Source organism: Loa loa (genome assembly GCF_000183805.2).
Source record: "Loa loa unplaced genomic scaffold supercont3.94, whole genome shotgun sequence".
Taxonomy (NCBI): domain Eukaryota; kingdom Metazoa; phylum Nematoda; class Chromadorea; order Rhabditida; family Onchocercidae; genus Loa; species Loa loa.
In genome coordinates, this window is record NW_018108274.1 from 134,978 (window position 1) to 156,114 (window position 21,137).

At 34.8% G+C, this 21,137-nt stretch overlaps 4 protein-coding genes across 4 annotated transcripts; 2 read left to right on the forward strand and 2 right to left on the reverse strand.

The window, feature by feature from the left end:
- Nucleotides 1-148: 148 nt before the first annotated feature.
- On the reverse strand, nt 149-7,298 carry LOAG_03467 (hypothetical protein; the record flags this gene model as incomplete). The annotated part of the gene is made up of 16 exons (XM_020446326.1): nt 7,118-7,298; nt 6,791-6,859; nt 6,428-6,665; nt 6,143-6,244; nt 5,730-5,934; nt 5,383-5,534; nt 4,927-5,082; nt 4,266-4,476; nt 3,649-3,797; nt 3,124-3,395; nt 2,709-2,845; nt 2,434-2,552; nt 1,933-2,167; nt 1,419-1,566; nt 822-1,073; nt 149-482 (listed from the first exon to the last, which is right to left on the reverse strand). The coding sequence occupies exons 1-16, from the start codon at nt 7,288-7,290 to the stop codon at nt 149-151; spliced, it is 2,952 nt and encodes a 983-aa protein (XP_020303314.1). The 5' UTR covers nt 7,291-7,298.
- A 364-nt stretch (nt 7,299-7,662) lies between these two features.
- Nucleotides 7,663-8,891, forward strand: LOAG_03468 (dihydrofolate reductase). The gene is made up of 3 exons (XM_020446327.1): nt 7,663-7,926; nt 8,402-8,554; nt 8,685-8,891. The coding sequence occupies exons 1-3, from the start codon at nt 7,687-7,689 to the stop codon at nt 8,847-8,849; spliced, it is 558 nt and encodes a 185-aa protein (XP_020303315.1). The 5' UTR covers nt 7,663-7,686; the 3' UTR covers nt 8,850-8,891.
- Nucleotides 8,892-10,128: 1,237 nt separating this feature from the next.
- Nucleotides 10,129-15,573, forward strand: LOAG_03469 (hypothetical protein; the record flags this gene model as incomplete). The annotated part of the gene is made up of 12 exons (XM_003139006.1): nt 10,129-10,185; nt 10,752-10,958; nt 11,202-11,415; nt 11,621-11,729; nt 12,240-12,437; nt 12,599-12,680; nt 13,035-13,163; nt 13,470-13,577; nt 13,804-13,979; nt 14,223-14,367; nt 14,715-15,081; nt 15,419-15,573. 12 exons carry the CDS (start codon nt 10,129-10,131, stop codon nt 15,571-15,573), a joined length of 1,947 nt encoding a protein of 648 aa, XP_003139054.1.
- A 2,474-nt stretch (nt 15,574-18,047) lies between these two features.
- Nucleotides 18,048-20,897, reverse strand: LOAG_03470 (phosphatase regulatory subunit family protein; the record flags this gene model as incomplete). Its single annotated transcript, XM_003139007.2, has 5 exons — nt 18,048-18,474; nt 18,919-18,983; nt 19,373-19,530; nt 20,371-20,540; nt 20,800-20,897. 5 exons carry the CDS (start codon nt 20,895-20,897, stop codon nt 18,219-18,221), a joined length of 747 nt encoding a protein of 248 aa, XP_003139055.1. The 3' UTR covers nt 18,048-18,218.
- Between the last annotated feature and the right edge of the window lie 240 nt (nt 20,898-21,137).

A 21,137-nucleotide genomic window follows, 5' to 3' on the forward strand; every position in this document is an offset into this window, starting at 1 on the left:
ATATATATATATATATATATATATATATATATATATAGGTATAAGAAACAAATTATTAGTTCCAAACAGGAACGGTGCACAGTGAGTATTACCACTGCATGACTAAAAAGAATAACGTATGAACTCTTAATTAACAACCCGAAAGCCATTAGCTATCCAAAACAGGAATTACTACTGTACTCATTTCTTTACATAAACATAAACGGCGCAACATATAAGTTCCACACGAATGTTTCCATACCTGGATTTCGCAAACAGAAACAAGTGCCGCTACAGATAATTCGCGAAGCTTCATAGCACGACAAGATAGTAAAAATTTTAGAAGTGGAAGGACATAAGTAGAAAGTGGATAAATGTTGGTGTGTCGTGGAGAGGGGAAAAGGTGGACGAGAAGAACCAAAACAGCGAACATTCTCAGCTGCGAAATGGATTTTTCGTTTTCATAAAACTGTTGGTGTAACAAATCATGCAATGATGGAAACCTAAAATATTCGAATTCAATTTATTTTATTTTAATTCTTTCATTGTTTTAGTTTGCTGAGGCGTCTAACATGATCATACAAAAATATTCTCATATTCTGATTACCTGCACAATTTTAAGGAATTATTTATACTAGCTAAAATTAAAAACGTAGTATTGCTGGCGATGACAAACACTACTATCTACTATTTGTCCAGGTATGTTACATTTTGCTTGCGATAGTCTGAAATATTGTGATAAAATTCCTAAGTAAATTTAAGAGAGAAGAGAAAGAAATTTCAACATTAAATAATCAACTATTATTGTTAGTGAATGTCAAATTTCATCTGACTTGGCCAACCTCGTAAAGAATTCAAAAGAACTCAAGCGATTTTTTTCATGTGGACGAAGTGAGAGTTGTATGCTTCGAGGAACACCAAACATCCGATTAATCAGTGCAGCGAACAGCTGTGATGCAGCACTTCGTACTGCCCAACTATTAGAACCAAAACAAACGAAACAAACGTTCACTGCAGGTTCTATATAGCGTAGAACTGCTTCTGATAGGTGACTGTTCAGAAAAACAGCTCTCATAATATTAATACTGTGAACTCTGAAATCTCGGGAATTTCCAAGAAAAATAAACCTTAAAAAGATCCATTAGTGATTTAAGTACAATGTAAAGACCGGAACTAATCATTTATTTGACTACTAAAGTGCAATTTTTGGTATCAAAATCTTTCGCGCGACTCAGCCATGACGAGAGAAAGAATATACCAAAATATTTTTGAAATTTAAACTAGCTGATGACAAGCTTCAACGTACCGACTGGCTAAAATCAAACGATTTAATATTTCATAACAATGGTGATGAACACCCATAAAAAAGAGTTGCTAAGTCTGATACGTTGCCAAAATAATACAACCACTCTAATAGAGAATCCAACAGAAAAACTCACTGTGCTTTATATGATCTTCCGTTATTTTCAAGTATAGATATCATCGTTGTTTTCAGACATTGTCTATTATTTGTGATCGGTTCCTTTGCAAGAATTGAAGCAATCAAATGTGGCAAACCAGCACTTCGACGTGTTGCACACAACACGTCTGAAAAACCAATACAGAGCACTACAAAACATGAACAGCATATGTTTTTTGTCAACACTGGAAACACCTTTAAAAAAATCAAAGTAAATTAAGCGTCATACAAAGTCTGAACTTATCATCTACTCTAGCTAAAACATATAATGTTGGCATCATAGTTACGCAATTTTGAATTTGACATAAGTCAGTAACATATGTTGAAATATTATCAGACAGGACTTAAAATTGAAATATAGCTGAATTCAAAATTTTTTGCAGTAAATCTTGGTCTCTAAAGCAGTCATTACTCTTACTGACATCAACCTACAGAGTTAATTCATAATTCAAACCATACGAGTTACGACAAACATACAGTAAAAAAAAACCAACTCTTTTTGCTATCAATTAAATCAATAATTTGCTTAATCCAAGCCTCTGGCTGAGGTAAATCTATAAATTCTGGACTGCCAGCTAAGGCAAACGACCAAAGTTTTGCACATAATGCTTCGAATCCCTCAACTGCTGCCTCTACAGCACCACAGTGTTTACATTCCGTTAGCTGTCGCCAATAATAGTTGCATATACATTGTACAGTTTGAGAAGAAAGTACAGAATTTCTGAGCCACTAAAATAAACCTAATTCCACGGATTTTAAAATAAGAACTTTAAGCACAGCTGAAATAATTTTCTTCCCTGAATGAGAATAATATATCATTTGTAGGATCTAATATCATTTCATAAACGACGCAATTTCAGAGGCGCATTGGGAATATTTCGTATCAACAGTGAAAGTGGGATTTCCACAAATCAAAAGGGGAAAAAAAGAAAAGTTAAGAAAAAAGACTTCGAAGACTGCAAAGTGAGAAAGTCAAAAGGTATGCGATAACAAACCTTCGTAATTATTATGTGAAATATTGCAGAAACATATTTGTGTGAACGCCAACAACTTGCTAGTAAGGCCTGACAGAAATCTATACTTTCCTTCGATTTATCGAAGTCTTTAATATTCACTAAAAATGAACCTTACATTTTTCAACATTTATCAAAATCGATCAACCTGGAGCACTCAACATGGTTCATTTCATAAAAACCCGGTGCAAAATTCAAAACAAATGTTCAAAATCAGAAGCTTCAAGAATTTCAAAAAATATGCTTGAATGACTCACCAATGATATTTATATGATCATCAGGAACGAAACCTTCCGGCGACATGCTGTTTACAACGGGCGCTACCAACTCACTTATTTGGAAACACATCGGTAACAAATCATGGTTAACCAACGTAACACACCAATCATTCTTTCTAAATTGATATCAAACAGAACATATAACAAAAAAGGAAACAAAGGAAATGATAATAACTAAAAACAACGTTCAGTGAATGTTTCGAAAAGTAAAAACATAGAGCTACAGCGCTCCTGTGATAATGTTTGGCAGCTGGAAAGATTGAACATTATGAATCTCTTTAATCTCATCAAGTAAGAGACATAAACACGAAAGCGTTAGCATATCGAGAGGTCACAGCCCAAAAATTTAGGTAAAATAAGACAAGAAAAATCTTAATGCACACAGTAATCTTACAGAGTAGACTGTAAATCGAGAAGTTCCAGTGCTACACTGATTGCACTTAGTATGGAATAAATGAAGCCTTGGTTGGTTGCTATCATTTGAAAATCCTGCGAGATGAGTTTTACTCGATCTTTGCACAGATTAAGAAGATACTGAAAAACATTCTGCAAGTTGTCGGGGTTTTTTTTAAGATAAAAGCGCAAGCGATAACTGGACGTGAGTGTGGACAGTGACCGAATGGAGAACAACTGCTGCTTTGTTTCTGCGAAATATGAAGCAAAATCCTGCAAATTTAGATCTTTTGTATCTAAAATAATAGCAATTGTTTTAGACAGAAATGTTTTAAACAGAAATTAGCAGGAAAGATGCATTAACTATGGTGCAGAGAAATTATTCTACTCATTTGGAACTTCGTATGATGGGACAAAACATGTTAAGAAATATATGTCAATTTACATGCTTCATATTCTAATTAAGTTCGAAGTTGATTGCAACAATTAGATTTGCACTACATTTTCGAGAAGATCAAGAGCTCACAAAATTGTGGAATTCGAAAAATGATGAACACAGTAAACGAAGAGCTGAAATTTGACACAGCTGGTATGAGTCATCCAAACAACATATTACACGACAAATCTGTTCCTCTGTTGGTTTCAGTTTTGATGACAAAAACTTGAAGAACATATCTGAAAAGTTCTTTAAAGTCCATCAAAATCAAATTTGAGAAAAATATATTTAAATCATCAATATAGTCCAGCTGTTAAGTCATACATATTTCTAGAACAAGAAATCTTCGAACACTTAACCTCGGAAACAAGATCTGGATAATCTTATAATACACAAATATGAAAAGAACTAATTGATACATTAAATCAAAAAAAATTCTTCGTTGGCCAAAAAGATGTAATGTAACCCAATGTTGGTTAACTAAGACAGACTATCAAAAATACAGCATAATGGATGATCAACCTAACGATTTCAATTTTTTTCCGGAATTGTAAATACAGGATGATATGCACCCAGCTGTTCAACCAATGATGTAAGTGTTGAAAAACGAGAACTCTGGAGACAAAAACTCATGTAATTAGCCACTGTGTTGCTGATTTAAATCTGCTATTCTGAATTTTTAAATGGATTTAATTTCAAATAAATACCTTTGCTATCGTTAGCTAAGTAGTTCTCCAGAAAAAGATATTCCAGCATTTGAAGAGCCATTATACGCCTGCTAAAGTTTGCGTATTGTACTAAATTTTGGAAGCACAAATTATGCAACCAGCAGATAAACTCCACATATGGTTTCAATTCGCTTTCATCATTACCATTTTTCAAAATATTTTGGCCATTTTCACGAATTCGAATTAATATCTGAACAAAATCGTCAACAGATGAAATTAATGGAAAGCTGAAATAAAATATGAATGTCAAAAACGAGATGAAATTTCTCCAGTATGTGAAGCTGTAATGAAGTTCCTTTTGAGTAAGACCTGACTGCAATAAAGGATATAGAGAGCACAAATCGGAATATGCTTCTATACGAAACATAGTTCTGATCTTTTACAATTTTTTCTAACTTGAAATGGCAACAGTATTTCATCTAGATCAGGTGTGAAGTACACCTGAATTAAACGAACAAGAATATAGTATCACTCAATTCTTCATGGTTGTAAAATTAAGTGCTTCATAATTTAGCCACTCAAATAATACTGCAAAATCTTGTTGAAGCCAAGTAGACTGTAGAAGGCTGTAATTTTCAAATATCCCAAAACTAAATCAGATGAAAAATGAGAATGAAATAATTATAATGACGGTATTTACCTTTTTCAAACCAGATAATATTGTCATTCTGATAGCAGGTGACTGTTCGGCCATATTCGTTGCCAAAAAGCATTTACATAGCAACAACTGGCGGGTAGGAATTGACGCTGTCAACTTGGGATGATTACAAATCAAACTCCAAGCCATTAAACGAATCTAAACGTTACAGAGGGTCAACCAGAAAATGAGTACGCGATTCCTGTCAAGCTTCATTATTAATGTCAATCATCGCTTGATGAGGAATACTATGACTTTGAGTGTTAAGCTTTATTTCACATTTCATCATTTGCATTCAAGACGACAGGTTAAACATCTAACAAAGCAGCTGACTAATGCTGGTAACTGATACGGATTCATTACTGAAGATAGCAAAATAGAAAGAAAAAGTAACAATTCTATGGTTTTTTTCCTGCAAAATTAATATTTACAAATGAATTAAAAATTTATATTCTTCACCTGTGTAGTGGCATTTAATAGCGCAGAAATTATTACTCTTTCATCAGTGAATGAAGTCCATTCCAGAAGATTTCCGTTCCCTTTCTGGTGGAAAAGACAAAAGTTAGCAATATAAAGTGATGTTTCAAGGCTGATTACATCATGTACCCTGTCTGAAATATTTAGATATCCATTCTCAATATTTATTTCGAATCATTCACAGTCATTTGCTCAGTCTAAACACGTTTTCAACACTTTCGCTCTTTAATTAAATTTTGTTAGGGTTTGAGCAGTTATAATGAGATCATTTTGCCTAAAAGTACACTGAAACAGATTTGAAAATGATTAGAAATAAAATACAAGCAAACCAGTTTGAAATATTTTCAGTTCTTCAACTATCCAATCCAAAATAAGGGGATTTTTTGAAAATTCAGGCAGCAATCGTTTTTGAACAGCACTGCGAATTGCTTTTACTGGTGACTGAAGTGATGCCCGTAATAAATTACCGTGCAGCTGAAGTCGATCTGAACTGTCGAAATTCCTGACAACATCAAAAGTAATGAGTTTGCTGACCTGCAGTATTACGTTAAGTGAAAGGGGGTTAAATAAATGTATAAGTAAAAAACATGTCCATCTGTTTTTCTTTTTTCTGCACATAATACATACTATGGTTTCTGATAAAGTTTTTTACACAGAAAGTATATAGTAACTGAGAAATAGTGCGAAAGAAAAAAACATTTGAAGCTTAAATTCTTAAAGATTCTGAATATTGTTTGCTTACCACAGCACTTAAAGTTGGGTTCGATAATGAAGTATATAACTCTTTACAGAAGTTCTCCGTGAGACCTTCCGAAAATGATGCCACTATTTTGTTATATGCTAGCTGAAAGATATAATACAAGAGAAGTATTAGTGAACGAAAAGTTCTGTCACAATCGTACTTGAATTGATAAAACCCCTGAGGACAACAATTCTAAACAGAATACTTTCCAGACAACATCTACATGCTACGTATCTAACGATGTTGTAGATCTTGATGAAACAAAAATTTTCCAAAGAAACATACGATACATTGATAGCGACCACGACAAAACGACGGTGAATTAATCAGGAATTTTCCAACACTTTTAGCCCATGAAGAAAGAGGACCATTAGGCATACATCTTACAAGATGCAATTTCATCAGTGATTCGAAAATGCTAACACAGTCGTGACATACCGCCTCCGAAACATAGTCCCAAAATCTGCAGACAAAATCAAGCAGTTTATCTTCCTCGCATTCTTTTAATACCCATTTTTCTTCTCTGAAACATGCTAATTTTACCCTTAATTTTCGACCAGCTATTCAGCTGAGTTTTTCACTTTTCAGTTTATGAAGATTTAAGAACATTTCACTTCCAGACATAAGCATTCTAAGTGCTAAACTTGCTTCAATATGATCATCAATCTCGCCAATGCCCTTGACATATCTAGTATTCCCCCTGCATTGTTAGAAAGCCTGAAAAGATCAATTATTAGCAGTATTCGAATTAATCTTAAGTGTTTAGGTCTCAACTCTTAACTGGCACAGACACCTGGATTTCGCAAACAGATTCATGCAATCATTTTTACTGCTGCTATGATATTATCACTTTCATTGTCTGGTTATTAACATGAAATTCAGTAAGGATACTGATGTTAATTACTACGATTGAAATTACTTTTTAGAAAGAAGCAATATTGCTAGACTGATGTTAATTATTACGATTACAATTACTTTTGAGAAAGAAGCAATATTGCCGGAATGCAAGCGTCCACCAAGAAGCATTCATGTTCACTGCAACATGTTCGAAACCAATCTTCGGCCGGTTTCCGGAAAAGAAAAGTGAAACAAGAAGTCGACAATGTATTTAAGCTGTGACATCTCGACTTCCCACTCCCAGTGGTCATCCTGTAACAAAATCATGACATCATCATGTCGTATGTTTATTTAGTCACAGTAGCGCAAGTCCACACCACCCGCGCTCGGTCCTACAACAATCCCAACCAGTACTGCCGAGTCGTACAGTTGGATTCACCACTTCTCGCCCCGTGTAACTCCTACTGAAACACAGGCGCGAAATTATTTGATTTGTGGCGAGCAGTTGACTCATTCGATGGGCCGTATTTTTGTTAACTTCGCGGATTATTCTGCTTTCTTACAAGTGGGGTTTGGCTGCTTGTTTTCTGTAAAAGTTAACGCTAACTGTTATTCTAGCTTCTACACTTCGTAATCTATCAATCCCATCTCAGTTACATCATTTTCCAGCAGTTAAACTTTATCCAACGGGGCGTTTCAGGACAATAATGACCAGAACTATTCCTATGAACCTAATTGTTGCCATGGATGACTGTGGAGGAATCGGACGAAATGGTGACATGCCATGGCAACTACCTGCCGAAATGTCTCGATTTGCCAAGCTGACTACATCAACAACAGACAGTGGGAAGAAGAATGCCGTGATAATGGGTCGAAAAGTTTGGGATAGTATACCCGCAAAATTTAAGCCACTGAAGAATCGTTTCAATGTCGTACTCAGTAGGAAGGTGCTTATTCGTTTCAATGTCGTACTCAGTAGGAAGGTGTTTTTTATTGTTCTAACTTTATTTCTGAAATTGTGAACAACGTAAAGTGCGCCTAAACAAAATTCCTGAGAAGATTAAACTGCTTTTTATAGTCTTTCGAGTGACCCAACTTTTTTCATCCCTTATAAAGCGTTGCAATTTACTGCGTCTCGTAACTTAGTTATGGTTTTTCTAGAAAGGTGGTCCTGGTCACTTTCGTTGTTATATCCCTGCGAAATCCATTTCAACAACGCGTGTAATGATAATGGCTCCGCTGCTTATTATATTTAGGTCTCCCAGAATAATCAAACTGCACTTTTTGTCCGGTCACTCCATTTTTTTCACTAGGTTATGAGTAGTCAGCTGGTTTCAGCAGGAAATACCCCTCCTTTAATAAGATCTACTCTAATTTAAAAAACAGATATTAGGAATTTTTCCTTCACTACTATTTTTATAGATGAAAGAAGTTACAAACGAGAATGTAGTAATTGCTCGAAACTTTGAAAGTGCACTCAGTCTACTGCAAAATATGGAGAATATCGAGACGATATGGAACATTGGTGGTCGAGAAATATATGAATTAGGGCTTAATTCACCATTCTTACACCAGGCAACTTTCTTATTGCTAATATTCAAAACTCTAACTTTTGGAAAAAAATACATCTGCGGATTGTGACACTTCTATGCTTTTATCGCGCTCACAACTCGCAATTATTCTTATATATATGAGAATTTTGCAGATGTATATTACTCGTGTGGAGGGTGATTTTTTAGCTGATGTCTTCTTTCCTGAAGTGGACTACAGTCGCTTCATGAAATGTCCAGAACCAGAAGAGGTGCAACAGGAGAAAGGCATTAAATATCGCTATGAAATATATACTGCTAAAACAGATGCAGTCGCTTGATACTTTGGTTCTTTGATAAGCTGTATTTTTGTCGGATTATCCAGCAATCTTTCCGTCTTTTCTTCCTATCTCTGCCTTCGGCAAAGTGTTTGAGTGATTTATCATATCATAAACTAATCCTGATCAGAAAAAGATTTGCACTATTTATATAAATTGCGTGACTGCAAAGTAATGTGATCTTACAGCAGTTTCTAGTTAAGAGAAAAATGAAATGTTAAAACCTGTTAAAACCAGATACATTGGTCATAAAGGGGAAGAAAGAATGCTCGAGATATTGAAGAGTTTTACTACGTCACTTATGTATGCAGTCAAATATATGAAAAATATCTGAATACATGTTGAAAAAAATTCTCAGAAATTTCATACTCAAATGCTCAATACTCAAAGGGTTTGTGCATGCAGATGGCTGAGAAGTTATACTTCACTGAGATGGATTTTAAAGAGGTCATCCAATTCAATTCTGTAACGATAGAAATTTTAGTATCTAAGGTATAGCAGCATTTCTTTTTGTGAGTTCTCGAAAGAACGTTATTCGCGCTATGTATATTGTAACATTTAATTACATTCCCAGAATATTCATAAACTTTTAACTTGCTTTTAAAAATATTGACATTATTTCTGGGAATTATTGTGATCTGATTTCTATCAAATAAAATCTCATGCGTCCGGAAATTATCCAATTTTTTTCATGTCATATCAGCTAATCGATTTTGTATTTCTTTCCGTTAACGATCGCAGAAGTGATTATCGTTTGATGATTGATATATTTTGAGATTATGCTACTATGGTATATGTTCTAGAACACTGGAAATCGAAAAAAAATACCAGCAACGGAAATGAAGAGTAGCATGAAATTTATTTACGAGCCACAGAGACTGCTAACTACACAACGTGAACAGTATGTGCGAGGTGGCATTCTCAATAGTAATGAGTAATTCTAAATCTGAAGTCTTTTTTCTGGAGTTACCCGAACCAGTCCCTCAGCATGCAACCCGCCTTTCGAACAACCCCTGTGGAGCAGACGTTGCATGACACACAGCGTCGTTTGTAGGTATTGGGGCCATCGTGAAATTTTTTGTTCTCAACATTTGACCAAGTATTGGTGTGAAGGATTGCAAGTAAGAAATTTCCCAGTGAGTCATCCCAGTTTGAATTAGTTTTTTTGTTGAATTATTTTCGTGAGAATACTCGGTAGATTTGTAACGTCCATAATATTAAACTTACTTTTGTGTAGTTCCTCTCACTTTTCGTGACTTTCTTTTACAGAGATTTCACTGAAATGGTGGGTAGAAAGAAGCGGAGTATCAGTACGAGGAATCATTTTGCTGAGGCAAATGTAAGTTTTATGGTGTCTTACAAGATGTTGATTGTTATCTGTTGGGAAATAACCCATCGATTAGCATCTATACTTTTGCAACATTCTTTTTTCTATTTCTAACCCATTTAGATATGGAAGAAATCAGTAGTAATTTGATATATTGTATTTGTTTCTGTCAGGATGAGGTAATATCGGATTATATTTGCAGTAACAGGTAGTATACTTTGCAAAGATTCATTATAAAAAAAAAAAAGTGGAATAGAAGTTTGGTGAAACATGTGTTAGAACATACGTGTTATTAAGAAAAGCTTGCTCATGTAGCAAGAAATACTGTAATACAAGGGGTAGCAGTACCAAATGACCTCTTGATACTTGTAATAAAATTAGGTTGGATTTTGCACTTCAAGAGTTTCAAGTCTGTTTGTATGTTTTGTTTTATTGTTTCTGTATTTGTTCAAGTTGTATTTTTTATTGTCTTTCTGTGACTCATTCTACGCTTTCCAGCACCATAGAATCCTTCTAAGAAATTCTCGTAATCTTACTAATTTTTGTCCAATATATATTTATAAGGGAGAATTTCATAGGGTGTACAACAGTACGGTACCGGTGATTTTGGAAATAGTAGCCAGTATCGTGGCCAGTTTTCGAACGTTAACAGTATGTGCCGTAATGGGAGCCTTGTAGACTCCGACTATTCCGCTATGACAACAACCTTTCACCGAAGATCAAAGCAGTACAACAATCATTTCAGTAACAAGAGTCAACAAAATGTTGTCAACAATAATACTGCGGTAATTCTTGTCAGAATCACCGTGATCTACCCATGAACAAATTGAGAGGAGATTACTGTTTTAGGACCAAAAGAATACATGCAATATGCAGTTACATCTAACAAATGAATTAGTCGGAAGACGCTTCATATAAATAATCGGTAGTCATGGGGACAGATGGTGGTTTATGTCGAATTATTATACTGAACAGTCTAGCATAATGACAGTCTAGTTCCCAAGACATTATGTTATTTGTAGCTGCAGGTAAATATGAATGGAAATTGTACAGCGCGCAGTGCAAGTCGGAAAACTAGCTCAACATCTGCCGGTAGTATTATTTCGGGCGACCCTGATGAGGATGGCTTTTTATCAGGATCAGGACAAGAAATTGAACCTGATGATTTACGGTGTACTGAAAGGCGAAGTGTGGCACTAATGACCGAAAAAGAATCGAGTTGCTCCGTAAGTACACAAACAGGTGAAAATTTTTTCTTTGCAAGAAAACGTTTGACCGATTCCTGTCATTTATAAGGAACTCAATTCATAGGAATTTTCCCGTAAAAATTAATGTCACTATTGTAATTGTTTAATGCTAACACTAAAATCTTTGTTGCCATTATAATTTCAATTTCATTAGAGCCACTTTATCACTTTTATGTCATATGCATAAGTTTGGTTTTAAGTTGATGGTACGAACTCAGATCTGTTGTTAGCTATGTGCAAGATGAAGCGTTCGCAACGAGTTGAAGCTATTGCGGAGGTGATCCAGTGCCTGAATGCTTATGAGCAAAGGTTGGCAGATACCATCCATTTACACTGCAAATCACTTGTCTCTGTTTATTGAGTGATGAATGGTTTGACACCTAGCAGTGTTATGCATTAAATAACAATTCCTGGTCATTCCGAATTATTGGATAATCCCAGATGTAATATCCGATCATGTTTGATTTTGGCTTCTGAAAAAATTGTGACATAGTTGTTTTTCTGTCAGAATGATCAAAGCTTTAGATAATCGATGTGGTACATCTCTTTATATTCAAATTACACTGTTTAATTCATTCATCGCTTGTCAATTATCGAACAAATGGATTAATCAAATTAGTTGTGGATTATGCTGTTTAATCCATTCATCGGTTGTTCAGATGTAGGATAAATGAATTAATCAAATTAGTTGTTTATTATCCTTTAGTCTGTTTCTAACAATTTATTTACATTTACCTTTAGTTTATTTATTTTTATTCTACATTTCACAACAGTGTCGTGTAATCGTTTTACTCTTCTGTTATATCTTTTTATTTATAGATACATAGGTTCATGCGTAGAAACAGCTGTGCGTTCAAAGTCGTTGTATCTACGACAGTATGAATTGCGCTACAATGATGTTTATTTTTTGCAAAATTTCGTAGAATCAGCATCATGCAGTCGACTTCTGGAACTTGCCTTCCCGATGCTGTGCCTTTTACATTCTACAAACCGTCCAGCAGCTACTGCCTATATGCGGTGTGTTGCTTTAGCTCTTTCAGAAATTCTTATTCTGTTTTCAACCAGACACTTTATTTTTATTTTGTCAGGACAAATTCCTATTTTTAATCTCATATTACCTATTCTTTAATCTTATACAAGTAAATTACTCATCAAACCAAACAATCCATGCTTTTTAGGCTAATAGAGCGGCTGTATGATGAACTTATTACTGCATCTGCTAACAGGTCGCCTTTCGAAAAGGAGGAAATGTTAGATTCGGTTAGATACTTCTTTTTATATCAAACTACAAATTAGTTTTTTAAATCTAAAAAAAGAAGATTTATTGTGTGTCCTAATCACCAGGAAATGAGCCAGATATTTAGGGGACTCTTCAATAGATTTTAGGTCTCGCCTAAAAGAATTGAATCTTACTGCAGGAGAGATTTCTGCGCACTAAATTGTGAAGCATACTTATGTTCTTAAGATGAGAAAGTGAGGAAACTTGCAATAAATGTGGTAGCTGCTGAAAAGAGATACAAATCTGTTATGTTTGCTTAAATCTGATATATTTACAAATCTGCTATCTTTACTGATATGTAATTTTATGTGGATATAGGTATTGTTTTTTTGCAGTTGCTTATGGTGGTTTCCGCAGCGCAACATCATGCAGCTTTTTCTGTGGACCATAAAATCAGGCTTGAAAATATTCGAACATGCTTAGGAACTTTGTCCTCTCAACCGGCTGCTCCGATTGAGAAACAGGTGGTTCATAGACTAATAGCATTCCTTTAATCAGCAGCTATAATTTGATAATGAATGCCCAACTTGTCCTGCTACTAAATAGTCCGTCCTTCGTGATGCTACGATATTTGCTTTATGTTTGTGTTTACTGTATTGTAGCCAGTTTCTTTCTTTTCATCCTCTGCATGGATTTTGAAATTGGTGTATGTCTCTTTAATGCATATTTTTTATTAGTTTTGCAAACGAGGCATAGCTTACCATCGAATCTGACCGTTCTATGGTATGTTCTATGTTATATCAAATCTTATATCTGTATCCATTTTACAGAGTTGCGAAGCTTCTACGTCTGAAAATGACGATGTACCGGTTGTCATATCTCGTTTAGACGCTGAAGTTACGAATGACGATTCTTCTCCGAATATATTTTCAATAGCGGTGCAGTTTTCTGAACACTTTTCTCAATAATAATATATTGTGAGTGATCATAACCGTACAGGGCTTCCTCTGTTCTTGTCTCTTTAACCACTTGTTCATTCCCCAATGCTGATAATGAGGAAATAGTTTATTAAATGTAAGTATAGTAGTCTTTTTTGAGATGTAGTCTTTAGCACTGTTCTAAAATATTCATCATCGAATCTGATTATACCATATTTCTTTTCAGATTGAATGGAGTGATATGAAAACGTCTTATATTGTCAGGACGGCTGATCAAATCGCTGATTTGCACAATCGTCTGTTGGATAGTTTCCCGAGTGAAGCAGGGGCTCAGACGGGGAATCCTCGCGTTCTCCCATATCTTAATCGTTCGCAGCCTAGTTCTATTTTGGGCTACATTCGGTAATTTATTGTTTTTTTTTCAGGACTGATGCCGAAAACGAAATTTATAGAACTTTCGAAATCTAGTGAGAAACTAGTTCACTGGAATTTTTTTTTTTAGAACACTTGAAATGCTTGCGGTAAGCATGCGGTATTAGTTACTAAAGTTATTGTGTTATACTTACTGCCGAACGTTGGTTGTTATGTCTTATACTTATTGTAGAATGATTTTAATAAAGTTGCTGAAGTTGGAATTTATTGCAGTGCACTACCAGATCTTCCAGCTCGTGTTTTGGTTTGTCCTATAGTGCGCGATTTCTTTTATCCATCCCGGTTAGAAAGCTGTTCACTTTTTTCGGCTCCTCAGTCGTTAATATCACGTTCTTTGCCTTCTCTTATTGATCTGAAAGTAAGATCAGTACTTTTTATTCATAATAATCGGTTTAAGAGGGCGATGATGATATCATCTAACCTATCACAAAAAATAGGATTTGTAAGACTATTCTGGAATTATACATGAATGCATGAATGCAGCCCAGCTGAAGGGTTTGGAAGGTCAAATTATACTATCCTTTGCCTACCACGTCATGACAACAATTAACCGTTGTAACAGTAATGTTTTATGCTAAATTCCAGCTTTCCTCTGCCCTTCACTTTTTCGGCGAAAATTTTATCGCCTTAACATCTACATTCTCATAATTTCATGCTTTGTTTTGTCTTCAATTGTGATTTCAAAGTCATTTATTTTATTTTCAGAAGCCTCTAACAAGCAGTAGCACTCCTGCGCCGTCCAATCTGCCCTTACCCGAAGTACCTGTGTGTCATCCGTCATTATCTGTCACATTTTTACCCGTAACAACTGTTTGTTCTGCTGGTTTGATGGGTTGTACAAGTGTAGCCTGTCCACCATTCTCGATGACAAACGTACCTCCGCCACCTCGTGGCCCACTTTTATCACTGACACGGCCACTCTCCCTATTAGCTACTACCGCCAATGTCCCAGCTTATTCGTCGCTACTTTCACTACCTCCAAATCCCAATGGGTTATCATGTTGCAATTGTGCTGGTCGTCATCCCTTTGCATATTGTACCCAGCCAACGATGCTACAAATTATCGCAAGTGGTAAGTTTTCAGAACTGGTATTGAATTAGGATGTCTGAAATAATTAGACGATCAACATGAAATTTTGTTAGTAAAATAACAGAAAAAATTATGTAGTAGTGCCGTTCATTTCTGGGTCATTTAGTTTCTTTCGAGAAGCAGAAAATAATAAGAATGTTGATGGTAGTGGATTAAATATCTATAAAAATCTTGAAATTAGATTGTTATTGTATCATGAATTGCGCTTCTCATGTATATTGTTCCAAATATGCATATTAACCGTTTTATACTTTATTTACGTCTGAAATAAATTAAAAGCTAACTAATTCGAATCAATCAAAGTGGAACGAAATTGCAGGTGAATACAGAATTGATTATAACAATATGACAACAAGTATGAATTCCACCACTCTGCCATCCGAGATGACAGGAAGTGTTGCATCAGTTAATAATTCCATTTCACCACCATCGACAAAATTTTCAACACCACCACCGGCTCCAAATTCCTACTGATGATGTAGGGGGCTGGGTTTGTTGCGAAAGTATGAAAATTGTTTTGTTTATTAGGGTGTGCCTTTTGCTTTATTTTCGATTGCAACAATTTCTGTGATTTTTTCCGGGTTCTGAAATTGGTTTTCATGTCGTTTGCGATAGAGAAAATCAACGACAATATAGCATTTTATAAAAGCTTTTTATTTCGTATCGATTTTTTCATGTATTGGATTTTCCCAACTTCTTTTCAAGTATTAATTCAAGATAGAATAGTTTTTTATCATTCAGGACGTCGGTCCAATTTTTTGGCTTCATCGAACTCTTTTAGATTATTTAGAGTTAGCTTTTTTTTTTTAATCATGCTGAGTATGAAAGAGTGAAGCTGTCCGCCATCATTTACTATATTTTTTAAAATTTTTTTTAAAATTGGAATCCTACTGTCATGTCTTCTTTTATGTATTTGTTAAATGAAATGGAATTTTATCAAAATTGAGCATATGGAAATCGTATAACCTGTCATTTGCCGCTTAGTTTTTCCTGTTTGATTATTGCTCATTCATAGTTGGAGAATTCATTTTTTCAATTTTATTCTTTATTTCCAGTTGTTTCATTGGACGGACAGTTTTTTTTATTTCATTTTGAATTTCTTTATAATTATATATTGAAATTAGCAAGTAATTGAAGAAGAGAAGGATTATAACGGTAATAAGCTGTGCAGGTGACTTCATAAGTTTGGTGGCTTAATTTAATTTACCGCCCTGAAGAGTATTTGCACAAGTAAGCATTTTCGAAATTTTTCCATATTCACTTTCTGATCTTACTCAATGTAGTTCATTTCTGCTACTGCGGAAATTTTATTTAGTATCTCGAAAAGATAATGATAAGCAATGATGCATCTCTTAGTTTCTCTTTACTATATTTCATTTAATTATTTAATTTTTCTTTGCATCGTGCTAATCTTTTTAAGTGGTTGCGTTATGTTACAGACTTCTTTTTCTGAGATGCACTGAAAATTTTTTTTATGTCGTGATTTTCTTCCAACCTTTTAAATTTCGCAACTGGAGTTTTCCTTGTTAACACAGAGTTGTTTTAGATCTTTTTTTTCCCCAAAAATTTATATATTCCATCATTTTAATGTTATTGTTTAAGAATGATAATGATGAATTTTGCTTGATTCCGTTTGTGAGGATTAGAATTTATGTGATTTTTTCTTAAACTTCTTTTTTACTTTAAATGAATTTTTAAAAACTCCAATTATTAAAGTTATGAGTATTTGTGAATAGGTTATCCGATCACAAGGATAAGAATTATTAGCGGAAATATGTATAGGAAAATGACTGCGCATGAAATGTTGCGGCAATGAAGTTATTTACTGATACGTTGGTAATTTTACTTGGACCGTATACACAGTTATTCAAATCTATTCGAATTTTATGTGGGTAGCAGCAAACTATATGTCTTGTTTCTTTTAGGTCTCGATGAGCATTATAAATATAGCTTCATTCATATGCTCGTATCTGTTGGTATAACATTTTTATCATAATATTTAGTGATTGATTTTATTGTTTTGGTGATATTTATTGTTTTTCACTGATATCTGAGGGAATCCCGGTGTACGACTAGATTCCAGCAAGACATTGGCTAAAGCTTGAATAGATTTGTCAGTCTGTCAATAGTTCTCTGGTAACTCAAAGATTCTTCGGTGTATGAAAAGTTTCTCAGTTCTTGTAATGGTAACCAATTTCTACAAGATTTTCGAACGATGTTAGTTTAGATGTTGACTGACTTCACTCCTCTCACATTTCGAAAGATTCGAAGAGAACCTTGCTCTATTTCAAAGTCAAAGTGAAATAGAAAAGAGCTTTTGTAAGATCCAGGATGGAAGGTATAATTAAGAAACACTGGTTGAATACGACAGTAGTGACAGCAGTATTATAATAAGTGGTGAATCCTCTTCTCACTGCAATATTCGGTACACAGTTTGGGCCCTTTATTTCAAAGTTTTCACTGGTTGCAAATTTTGTCTAGTTCAGTATTTCCCCATGCAGAATGCATCAGTTTTGTAAGTCTTTGTCCTTAAATTATTCATATTATTCTATTTTTGAACATCTAAAAGCTTTCATGTCTCTGCATGGATGGATGGATGTGCACATGTGTCCATGTTTCTGTTGATTTCTTGAATGATGCTTTCAGCCAGAAATGAAAATTAGCATTTTGTTTCGTTAAATGTCTAGTTATACAGAAAACAGTGCTAGCTTCTTTGCTTCACATAAAATTAGTAACATGTTTTGAAACATAAAATATATTTGAGTTCGTATCATTTTATGACAAATAGTAGTTACAGCGTATGCTTATCGAAGGGTATGGATAAAGTAGGTAGGTACGTTACTGCGACACAGACACTGGAAACTGTAATAGGTATATTAAGGGCACTGAATTTTGTTTGTTATTCTAAATTTAAAATCCTGAGATCGCAAATATGGTGAAGAGACTAGGTTTTTGGTGTGATTTACCGGAACTACTAATAGATGTGAAAATGTGACTGTTGAAATATGGAGAAACTTTTAAATTTTGAAGAACAAAAATTCATTGTGTTTAACAGAAATGATTCGATCGCTTCTTAACTGTTCATGAAATAACGGTACAGACGGGTTTTGTCGGTCGGATCAGAAAAATATTGAGCAATCGGAATCGAAAAATGGATTAAAGGAACTGTTACTGCAATCCGTTCTTTCCTTGCTGGTATTTTCTTCGAAGGTTGCAACTGAGTGGCATACAAATTTATAATTTCCACCACAGTTGCTATCCCAGTATGCCATCCCGCCACATTCATACCTTATACAGAAATAAATGCATAGGTCGAGTTTTAAGAATGGCAAGAATATGCAGAATGAGAATCGATCTTCTTGCGGCGACGGTGATCTGCAAGTTAAAATCATTATCTATCATGAGTAATAAACTCGGTATTATAAGTGGTAAAATGCTTTATTCAAATTCCATTCCATCGAGATGGTCTGCTGTAGTAAACAAGTTCCCAAAATCGCACTGCTTAAGTTGATGTGATTTTCCGAGCTATAGAAAACTGAGATTTAATAGGGGAGTTCTGTTAGTTCCTCAATTTTTTCTTCTAATTAGACATAGACAGAAAATGAAAGTTACTATCTCAGCTGCCTGCCAAAGCCCTCTCTGATAGCTTGACTTTCACCAAAAACTGACAATCAAAAGCTACTAGAATTGGAAGAATCAGTTGTACGGCTATCCTTTTCGAGGTATCTTAGTTCTCTTTGTTCGTTAAAATCCTCTCTTCAGAGAAAATTGCAATGGCTAAGCTAATTCAGTAGATTCACTGAAATGGCAAATACTTACTCTGTATAAGCGCCTTTTATAGTGTATGAGGTAGTCCAGTCGTCAAAGGTATACAATATTTCTATCTGCAAATTTTTTAGCATAATTTTACCTTAAAAGTTGAAGTACAACATTTGGAAGACATTTTAACCAGTTCCTAGAATTACATTATTACAGAGTTTAGTTACATATGCAACTATTAATTAGTGCAAAATTAACCCGGACAAACACAATGTTCCACATTGGCTTCAGGATTAAACTACGACAAATTAACAGTAGTAACAACGATAAAATTGCTGGCTAGTTATTAGCAACTTCTTTTTACTATCGTTGAACAAAAACATCGAAATATCGATTGAAGAGTTAGTGATTCTAAAATCCCTACATATAAACAGAATCGGTATTGGTGATGTTGGTAAAAATACCCCAAGCTTGTCTCAAATAATCACTGCTTATTTTTTTAAAATATACAGACTTTTTTTTCATAACCCAAATTCTTCACCCGAACCACACCGGTGATACCGCGACCAAACCATCGAACACTTTCCAAATGAACGCACTGCTCACCGACCAACCATCTCAGTTCATTTTCTGTTGGTAACCAAAAATATTTTTGTAGCTGCAATTCCGAAACTGAAAATTTTTATTCGAGAAATGCGTAGATTAGAAAACACTTATAACAATGGTTCATCAAGACTGGGAAATCTCGCATTTCTGACTTTTGAAAATACTGTCGTTCATATTGCTCGAGAACTAAATCAATTTAACCGACCTCTTCCTTTGAATTCCCGTCCTTTTTAGAAATTGAGGTGAGTATTGAAATGATCTAATGATATAAAGTTTGGAGCTGATCTGAGTGAGCATACGTTAAAAGGTTTCTTAATACCTTCCCGATATATTTCAACAAAAAAAAAAAAAAACAACACAAACACAGTACTATGCTGACGCAAAGAAACCTCACCGATGATTTTCAGCAAAGTTACTGATCGTTTTAAATTTTGTTATACTTTCCGAAATGTTTCGAGAAGTCAATCAAAATCTCGAGAGAGCTTTTTTTTCCGGACAAACAAGAGAAAAAAAGAAACTACTGACAAATGACTAGAACTCATAAAACTTGTTCCTCACCATCAATGCTGGATTACTTTCCTGAAATACTCCTTGAAGTTGGGAGCTTTGCCAGAAGGCTTTTATTGCATCGATTGATAAATCGTTTTTACTCTTTACGTTAATTCCATATGTTATCAATGCTTTCTTGGGGATTATCATTGTTCACGCTCGAATCGAACATTCTGAACTTTTTTTTAACTCGAATTGGGTTGTTCAGATGTCAGTACTAACGAGCGATGAAACAGTTGGAAAAGAGAGAGGAAGGAAAAGGAAGTTTTTTTTTTTTGCTTTCCTGGGTTCTTTTCAAAAAAAAGAACCCGTACATTTCTGAAAACATCTCTGATAGGAAAGTAAAAGAGTACTAACCAGAACTACAAGGCCGATTGATTACCATTTGATACTTCTTACTGTACTTTTCCGCTTGCGTATTGATAGAGTATTCCGCTTGTTCCAAATCAAAGCAGTCCGAAAATCGCACATTTTTCTTGATTCTTCGTCGCTGAGTTGACGATGTGCGTTCGCTTTTACATCGCAATCTTCAAAAGTATGGAATGAAATCCTATACCAGCGATGATTCGAAAATTATCAAACACTCTAGTAAAACGTAAAAATTTTCCCTGGAATTTCTTTCAAAAACTAAACGAAACATACGTTATTTAAAAGAATCCATAAACTTTTCCGGTGCGATTTTTTTCACAGATTATAATGAGGATAAGACTTGGTATCAAAATGAGTCTTGACAGAGGGTTTGAGAAAGCAAAAAGAAATTAATGACTGAAAAAGCGATAAGCTCACATTCCTCCAGCCGATTTACCGTTATTGCAGATAGTCGTATTGTTACGATCACCAATTTTGCTCAAAACACTATCACCACAACCGATGTTAACCAGCATCACCCCAACAGCTGCCAATACACTCTTGCTGAGTGATCTATTAGACTTGTCTGAGTGTATGTGTATTTTGAAGTTCAACTCTTCTGTCGTTTTTCATACGAAGTCTTTTCTCACCTGACATGACTTCTTTCTGAAACTTGTCGCTTTTCATACGGCAGACTACTGGATTTTCCACTTTGCCAATCCCAAAACTTTTAGCGGAAATCGAAGTAAACACCCCTCCCTCGATCACTGAGATTA